The sequence below is a fragment of the Laetiporus sulphureus genome (assembly GCF_001632365.1).
Source record: "Laetiporus sulphureus 93-53 unplaced genomic scaffold LAESUscaffold_20, whole genome shotgun sequence".
NCBI classification, from domain to species: domain Eukaryota; kingdom Fungi; phylum Basidiomycota; class Agaricomycetes; order Polyporales; family Laetiporaceae; genus Laetiporus; species Laetiporus sulphureus.
In genome coordinates, this window is record NW_024468529.1 from 522,594 (window position 1) to 531,766 (window position 9,173).

Genomic DNA, 9,173 nt, shown 5'->3' on the forward strand with positions numbered 1-9,173 from the left:
ATAATGTGTATACTTAACAGCAGTGAGCACACCTATGGACATACCACTCTTCACACAGTCAGTTCTTGCTGAAGATTCTTGAATTGGCTGCAAATCCAGCTATAGTTTATCTCTTCTTGCCACTGCCTCTTCAGCTGGTCGAGCGTCTCTTGCAGGACGTGAACCGAGCAGATTCACTCTGGTTTGGGTTCCTGGAGAGGGAAAACCCAGTGCAGGACATAACACAGATCCAGTGCAACTCGCTGAAGTCAAGCGCAGATAGTCTTTGGAGATCTCTTGCAGCATTCTGACAATTATGTGTTCGGCATGCTCTGCATGCATCCTGCATCTTCAATGAAACATGAGCTGGCAGGAGCATCAGATTGACACACCGAATTGGCTCCTAGATCATAGGCATCATACATAGGAGTGACACAAAGAAACTAGAGTAGGGAAAGAATACAAGGCCTGAGTGGGCACCAGCACCCAGCCCTTCCGACGTTCTATCTCGTTCTCGCTGGAATAGTGCAACTCTGCAGTTGAGAAGGGCAATGTCATTTAGGTCGAGAGAAAATGGAGCTTTTTTCTTTGATATGGACGTCTTCTTAAACTTCTCACCGGTTGACAAGGGAGAGTTGTCATTCCTGTGTACCATGCCATTACAACTGGTGATGGAGGAATGCAGGCATGCCCAATGACTTTTGCTTGAGATTCGTCATTCTGGTGAGTGTCAGCAGAGGCTTTGACAGCAAGCTCGATGGGTTTGTAGCCATTATTCACACATCAAAAATGAGGGAGGATATGCACACCTGCGCAGTTTAACGCCCGCCCAGTCCATCTTGTGGCTAAAAGTATCAGTCGTTATCTGTATTAGTTTCACAGACCGATGTTGAGTCCTGCCTTCATCCCAAAGGGGGTGTGGAGAATGGTCAATGATGGGATTTTGAGACTGGAATTACCCTCTGTGAGGCCCAGCATGTTGTCGATTGTGCCAACATGCTTTGGGATAGAAAACATTTCATGTATCGAATGCAATAACATGTCAACCTCTAACAACGCTACTTGGTGCATGAGTGATAACCAAGGTGAAGCTATTGGATGCAAAAGTGATAACCATCAGGCTGATACACACCCCCACTACAATTTGTAGGTCGGAGAAACTGTCAGAAGCAGATCGTTGAGCTTGCTGATTATCTTTGCATTTGTGCTCCTTGGATACCACATTTTAGCATCAAGCATGGTGTTGCACTTGAGCAACTGTGAATCACAAGCCCACATCCTTGACCAACAATTTCGAGATGATATTGCAAGCTGCAGATGAGGCGTCACTTTGGGGATGTATCTCGTATATTGGCTTAAGACTTACCATCAGCGCTGACAGAAACCGGTAAAAGGTGCATGCGGACTGTATAGTATTTCCTATCGTGAGGATTCATCTTCGAGGAAAATGGAAGATGACCACATGACCTAGTAAACGCATCACCATACGAGACGATAGCATCCCAATAAATCACCCACATTTGAAAAATTGTCACTCCAAGTGCTCAGCAATCCACTTTGTGCATGTGGCTCCCCTCAATTGTTTGATATCACTAATGCAAGTTCAGGCGACATATGTGTGGTAGTCCCAGCTTTGCTCTGTAAAGTGTCATTGGCTACACCGTGTCAGTGAGATCTTGCATACAGTCTCACCCGAAGTTGAGTGCCAGCAAAGATTTTGGCTGTACCAAAGTCAGCAACTTTAACTTGCAGCAGTTGCATATCAACGATGAGAATGTTCTATTGTAAACAGTTCATCAGTGGAACAAGGTCATAGACCATAGCAGGGAGAATACTGATGGCTTGATATCCCGATGAATGATATTCTTGAAATGCAGATACTGGTATAACAAGGTGATCAACTCCATCACAAATATGTCGATAGCAAAGCAACGTACCTCCAGAGTGGCACATACTTGCCAAGTGATGATTTGAGCTCGAGATTCATCTTGGTTCAGAATGGCCTTATGTGAGCACAATGCACTGTCAGACAATTGCATTCACACTAACTGAGGCCATTCCTTTCGATGAGCTTAGAAAGATCCCCCATAGGAACGAATTCCAGGACCATATCTGTCACATCACACATATCAGTGATGACAGCAACTAAAGACAGTGACATACATATGGATGAATCCTCCCAGAATAGTTCATCAAATCGTACAATGTGCAGCTGAGAGACATGCATTAAATGCACATATCATGTGATAGCAATGAGATGATTACATGGCACAATCTGCAGACTATGGCAGCTTCTTTTTTGATCAATTTCAATTGAGTCTTAGTCAGTTTCATTGGATCACGTGCTGTCTTGACCGCATGCAGTTTTCCACTGATCTGATTGTGAGCTTTGTTCACATTACCGAACCCTCCTCTCCCTAAACTGCAACACGATTAGCAGCTATTGAGCTCATTGATATTGCACATACAAGCAGCCCATGCTGTATGTGTGGTGAAACTATAGTGATCACCATATAGACTGACATAGACATGTAAGAATTTACATACCGACTGTGCTGTGACTTCAACAAATGTAAACGATCACTTCAACAAATGAGAGTCACCCTGCAGCATGCCTTCAGGGTCATAAGCAAGAGAAAACATTGTTTCAGACTTTAGTACTGTGGCCTCCCCATGGTCAAGCTTCTTGCTGTCCACCTTGCCACGAAACACTATCAGAAGTCGAAGAATGTGGGTGACGAAACCCTTACATATGTGTAATTCTGGCTCAGATTCTGAATGACGATAGCCACGAATCCATCACTTGCCCTCATCCTCCGAATGATGCAATGAACATTGTCTATTTCAATTCAATATCAATGAGAGAATGCAGTAATGATGCAACGATTCAGCAATGAAGGCTGACTCACCGATGTCATTATTGTCATCGTCGACAACTACAACATCACATAGTGGCCCATGCTTCCCAATCGTGACCTTGTCTCTAGTGAGCTCAATCTCTTTTTTGCAGCCAATGAGCCTGCCATACAAGGGAAGAGAATTAAGAGAATGGAGTGAAAGCATATCTTGCGAGAGTGATGGTTGCACAGTCCCAGGGCTTTGTGCCGGGCACAAAATGGTTTATAATGAAGAGTGCCAGCTCAGTGCGATCTGTAGCATTCTGGAAAGGAAAGGACCATCTGTCAGAAAGAAAACGTCATAGAACTGCCTAATGAACCCATGGCCAGATCATGTCAATGCTGTCTAGGCTCAGAGTGCTCAGCATGCCACAAGGATGTAGGCATGCAGATCAACTTAACAAGACAATCTAGCCATGGTGCACGAAGGGTGGGCAGCATGTGCCAAAGATTCAAGATGACATGAGTACAGATGCAGACACAGGTAGTGACATCAGCAAAAAGTCTGATCACCGATCTGGATAGAAATGGTAGTCAGTACCGCTGCCATATTGCAAGAGCAGACATTTACAGATATTGGCAGAAAGTCCTCCATAGGGTCCGGTGCTGCCATGCCTGCTCATTTTCAGTCAGGTATGTATTTTCTGGCATATACTGTAGCTGACTGCTGGTGATAGATTTGTGCAGATATTGTAAGGTAGGATTGACATGCAGAAGGCTGTCTGAAGCATATGCACCATATATCTAAAATCCAATGCTACAATGTGGGAGGCCATAATATTTATATAGAGAGAAATATAATTTATTGTTAAGTAGATGGTATAATGTATCATAACGTAACATGAAATCAAACCGCAAAAAGACCTGGTACTGTGTGTATAGGAGTTCCGACTCACAATGTGGCAAAGGGGATGCCAGCATTGTCCTCATCCTCATCTGAAGCATCCCTACCAGCGCAATGTCGCGGTACCAGTCATGGTCGACGTCACCATGGTGCATAGCATACTGTTAAGCTCAAACTCTGTCAAACATAGTCACACTATATATAAGCCTTCACTCTTGTTCAATTCACCTCAGTCCATTTCTCCCACAGCACTGACAGTCTCAACAAATACCCACCCTCCACCACTGCATCACCATCTTCCACTTCATTTCTTCCTCAACGATATAGCAAAATTTGTCGCATTCCTCGTCTCGAAGTTCTCGTCAGTTGTAACTTGTGACTCGGAAACTCAAAACCCGAGGAACAAACACTGAGCTTACTAAGCACATGGATGAGGAAAGAAATGCACTGCAACTTGGCTGCAACTGTGACTGCATCATGTTTCTTCTCCTCGTCAATGTCTTGCCATCTGCTCACATTGGGGTTTTCTCATCGCAGCTTGTTTCGACAGGGTTTGTGTCTGTCCTCAGATGACATGACTGAAGGAGCGCGGCTGCATGCCACCAGAGGGAAGTCATGTAAGACTTAGCAAGCAAGTGGTATCGAGCTGGTTGGCTGTACCGGGGAACCTCGTGCTGGTCATTGACCTGGATGATGCTCTCGAGCATCAATGTATTGTACGTAAATGTGTTCATATGGCTGCATATGTGGCCTTTGTCAGAAAGGTGCTGAAGGAGGATGGTATGCAGGGGGGCCAGCGAACATAGGCTGCACAGAGCCATCTTTGCCTGGCGTGCATTCGCTAGCTACATGCATGCAGGTGAGTGTTTTTATCAGTGTGCTGCTCACTGCACAAAGGCACATATACTCACCATCAGCATATCCTCCCCCTTCACACAGCGTCGCATTGTTGCTCATCCATCCTCACTCATGGGCATCGACAGCACGTGGATGAGTAGTGGTAAGTCTTTTCAAAGTCATGCCCAGCTGCTCCTGCATACTTCTTCTGATGTCTGGGGGCACGTGCAGGCATCCTGATTGCGATCACCTTGCTGCTTTACTTGCTGCTTTGCTTGCTGCTTTGTGGGAGCTGTAAGGGTGAATCTCATAGGCAACTATTCAACAAGCCTACACACATTGCAGCTAAATGGTTATGTCATGGCCTTGCAGAAACCTCAAGTCACAGACTCTCTGATCACCATGCAGACCTGTCCGTCGGTGCTCCCGCTCACCAATCTGAACTCTGAATTCCTCGTGTACGAGGTCGATTCCTGGGTATGTCTATATATGTGAGAATTTGACCTCCTGAGCCTTAACTTACTCCACTGCAAATACAAAAACAGACATTCGACATCCCTCATGACTACACATGAATGCAACATGATGTCAAAAGATGCAGGGGCAAAGCGGCCAAGCGTGACTTGAGACGGCTCATGTTCGCTCCTTCATGTGCTGTCAAGGTCCGTAAACTGCTGAGAAAGGCAGTGCTGAGAATGTGGCTGACATCTGTTTATTTACGCATCGTCGAGGTTCATGGACGATAAAAGAGGCCGTGATCATTCAAGATGCAGGCGTGTACTCCAGACGATCAAAGAAGTGGTGCCGAAGAAGAGCCAATGGACGTGGCTTCACAAGGCTCACATCTGCTCGTTCACGTGCTGTCAAGGTAAATGAACAGTGGAGAGGATCCTCCTTGGCCATTCAGAGTGTGCCCATATCTTGAACGTTAAAGAGGTGGAAGAGTTATGTGAGTCCATGCTGATATCGTTCACGTCTCCATCTCCCAAATGTAGATCACACATTCATGTTGTATCATTAAAATAAATTTCTATCAATCCTAACAACAACTACCATATCATGGCTAGTCAATCATTTGTCTTTCTGGGCAATGATTCATCTGAATGGCTGAATTTTCATCTGAGAGTGCTGTGCATTGCCCAGACCTCAACTGACGGCTGAGATATTGTCTGAATTCTATCTGCCAGATGGCAGCTGATCTGTACATTACCTGATGACATGAAGATATTGACTACCATTGTCTGACCGGTGGTGGTAGGCCTGGCCTGATGATGGTAGTCAGATCCTAAGAGGTTACAGATCTGACTTATCTGTCAGTCACCTGGCAGGTGGGGTAGTCAATAACAGATAAGGTACGTTGGGCATAGTCAGGCCCAGATCGGCAGTCGGACTTTGTGCTGATGGACATACAGGATGGTTGGAGGCCCTCCAACATTGAGATATGATAAAAGGGTCAGAGAAATAATTAACTGCTGCACATGCTGACCTGCATGTGCAACTGCTTCTTGTGTCGACCCTGCACAACATGTAAGCTGAGTCAAATCATTAATATGACTGTTACGGTGTGGCTGACATTGTCCAGCCAATGGCAGTGCTTCACTGCTGAGCTGCTCTAGATCATGGAATGATGGAGCTGCAGCCGGGCCAGGCATGCTGATAGTGTCTCACTCCTCCAGTAGCTTTAGCCTGGGCCTCTGCATGAGCATCCCTCTCACCAGCTGTGCTTGTCCTCTGTGGGCGGGCTAGCAAGTTCAAGGTGCGTGAGCCCATAGATGCACTCAAGTGGGAGGAGCTGCACCACATGGTAGATGCAGAGCAGGATGGCGGAGACCCGGGAGATGGGGAGGATGCCATTGAGGACCTAGGGTAAATATGCGTCAGCTCACTTCTCTTCGACATGACTGAGTGTGTGTGCTGATGAGATAACTGTGAAAATGTGGATCAAAGCGCATTTCCATCGGCACATAATTTGGCATGACGAGCCCAGGACAGTCCACCAGATGCACGTCATGTGTCCAGAAGAGCATCTGTAAGTGTTTAGTCTAGCGTACCAATGCAGTGGAAGTCAGCGAGTCTGTGTGACAATGTATTCTTGTGCCGCCAGCATGCGTACCTCACCCGGTGTCTGTGACGCGTACACCTTGTGCATTTCAAAGAGCACATTCAACAATGAGGACTTGCCTACATTTGGCTGGCCTGGGAAGAGCATGAGCCAGTGCGGATGATATGGTTTAAGCATGACCCACCAATCACACCAATTGTTAGGAACTGTGATTCACCTTCCTCTTCTTCTTCTTCAAATTCTTGCTCGCCTCCGATCTCGGATGTATCCTCAGGATATTGAGGTGCACGAGCTTTGGCGGCTCCACCCACTACACTTCCAACCTTCCCTCTTTCTGTTCTCAGGACAGCATCCCAGTCAATTTCTCTTAGAACACGAAGTTCCCAGCACCGTAGTTTCTCCGCTTGGCTCCTTACATGGGCGGGTGGCTCGAGCAATTCCTCATGTGTCTCATGCAAGGCATCCACTAAGGTTCTGTGAAAGCTGGTGAGAAGACGAGCCTCGTAGGCAATTCTTCTACCCGTCATACTGGCACCTTCCCTCTCGGTGTACAATTTGATCTGCATGACATATTCAAATAGCGGGTCCACGCCTCCACTCGTGTAAGATCCAAGATGTTGACCTTTGTAAGGATGATGATCATTTGTATTCACTGGCATTGATGGGCTTTGATAGATAGATGGCGAGGGAGGGTGGGTAGTGTAGGAGCGGGCAGCAGGAGTCAAGGAGAATGAGGATAATTTGAGAGATCTCAGTGATGCACCAGCTGAGGAGAGTGAGGCTGAGCTATGGATCGATACATCAGAAGAAGACGTACAGCTGACACCAGACTTCGAGGTTGCGCTCAAAGGAGATTGGGGCGTGTGGCATTTCGAGCTCGGGTGTGGACTCATCGTTCTCTCCTTTCTCAGTGACACTGTCTGCGAGCTCCACCTCTGAGACTGTGCTGCACCATGAATTGACAGCGGCGTTGGTCTGTGCAAGCCACTTCCTCTCGACCTCCCTCTTGCTCATGTCATATTTTCACTTGGTCAACTAGGACAAATCAAATTCATCTTGATCTGTCCATCAGCATCAGCGACCAGTGGTGCCAATTTGCCAATCTTGAGTGCCGTGCTGCATGCTCACCAGCATCGGATAAAATGGCCACTTCAGGAGGGATGGATCATGTGACTCGCAGCAGGTTCATGTCTCCTCCATGACTTTGGTAGGGAGCTTGATGAGAAATGACTGACAACGAGCAGGTGCTGCGGTGCTGTCCGGCTCCATGCTGGATGTCCTAGGGCCAAGGGAAGCCTTCTTACTTTTGCGACCATGGCGGTCGAGCTTGGGCGGGGGAGAGACATCATCACATTTGACAGCGTGCTTGAGCTGCAGCTGCTCGTTATCCTGCTTTGATGAAAACAGACTTTGTGATGTATTGCATCCTGCTATGCAGATATAATGTAAAAGCAGTGTATTGTGTGTCGAGGAGGACCGTGACGAGCAATGGGTGCCTGCAAACCCATCTCGATTGGCGTGCATGAAATTAATTTTGGCGAATTGTGGCCAGTAGCATATGGCAAGAAACTCCTATGTTTTTTACATCGATGTAAATTACATGTAATTTATATGTAATTTACAAGGTATTTTACATTGTCCTAAAATACTCATGTCAAAAATGTCAAAAAAGGGTCATCACGTGCACCTTCGTACTGATGACCGGGCAGGCAAAAGCTGGACAAAAGCCAAGAGAAAGAACTCAAACAGGAAAAAGCCAACAGAAAGAATTATGGAAAGCAGGCCAGGTGTCGAAAATGAAGGGAGAAGCCGGCCACATGCTTGAAACTTCGCTTCAATGATTAAATCTGATGCTTTCATTTTTCATGCAACTTGACGAGTGGATTGGGTCGGGAAAATCCTATGACAGTGCACCTTCCTATGTGCATGATGCATTCCTCGAAGTTCTCAATATACCAGGACCACTTGAACATGCTTTATTCCTGTCACCATCCACATCTGTCCTGTCATTTCTTGCAAACACCCTACCACCAGTTTCCAACGGCAAGATACCTCCCCCCCCCACATGACACTTTGCAGCAGTTCTTCAGTCTCACAACCCCCACCCTTCCTCACATTGCGACATTACGAACGCTTCCACTGCCACTACAAGATACTGTCAGAATGCTGCTTAAAATGGCCGGTCAGCAATGGCTATCTATATAACCCGGGCCGAATGTAACATTTGGCCTCCCTCCGTGCGCACCTCCTAGCTCCTCGCGATCATGTCCTATCCTCTTGAAAACAATCTCATTTGAAAGCCCTGCTTCGATTCTCAGGGTCACAAAAGGGTTGCAATCATTCGACACAATGGATCATGCGCGAAAGCTTGCACAATCAGGTAAGTTTTTGCATTCTGTCAACTGTGACTAGAATATTTCTAAAAACTTGAGCAGGTGCTCTAAATTCCGTTTTTCTTTTGCAACCCCTCGGAATGCATATCCTCCTCATTATATTAAAATTTCAAGTATTTTCACCGTCCGGTTTGTTTTCTATGCATTGTTCTTTGAGCTCG

At 46.4% G+C, this 9,173-nt stretch overlaps 2 protein-coding genes across 2 annotated transcripts; both read right to left on the reverse strand.

Annotated features, from left to right (window-relative positions):
• Positions 1 to 638: 638 nt before the first annotated feature.
• On the reverse strand, positions 639 to 3,042 carry LAESUDRAFT_714296 (kinase-like protein; the record flags this gene model as incomplete). Its single annotated transcript, XM_040907064.1, has 13 exons — positions 639 to 699; positions 789 to 824; positions 860 to 1,070; positions 1,346 to 1,415; positions 1,672 to 1,758; positions 1,917 to 1,966; positions 2,029 to 2,091; positions 2,143 to 2,191; positions 2,263 to 2,401; positions 2,448 to 2,476; positions 2,527 to 2,540; positions 2,583 to 2,690; positions 2,889 to 3,042. 13 exons carry the CDS (start codon positions 3,040 to 3,042, stop codon positions 639 to 641), a joined length of 1,071 nt encoding a protein of 356 aa, XP_040764319.1.
• A 3,226-nt stretch (positions 3,043 to 6,268) lies between these two features.
• LAESUDRAFT_736953 (uncharacterized protein) lies at positions 6,269 to 8,143 on the reverse strand (the record flags this gene model as incomplete). Its single annotated transcript, XM_040910740.1, has 8 exons — positions 6,269 to 6,418; positions 6,522 to 6,599; positions 6,671 to 6,753; positions 6,804 to 7,241; positions 7,273 to 7,385; positions 7,437 to 7,624; positions 7,823 to 8,027; positions 8,124 to 8,143. The coding sequence occupies 8 exons, from the start codon at positions 8,141 to 8,143 to the stop codon at positions 6,269 to 6,271; spliced, it is 1,275 nt and encodes a 424-aa protein (XP_040764320.1).
• Positions 8,144 to 9,173: the final 1,030 nt, after the last annotated feature.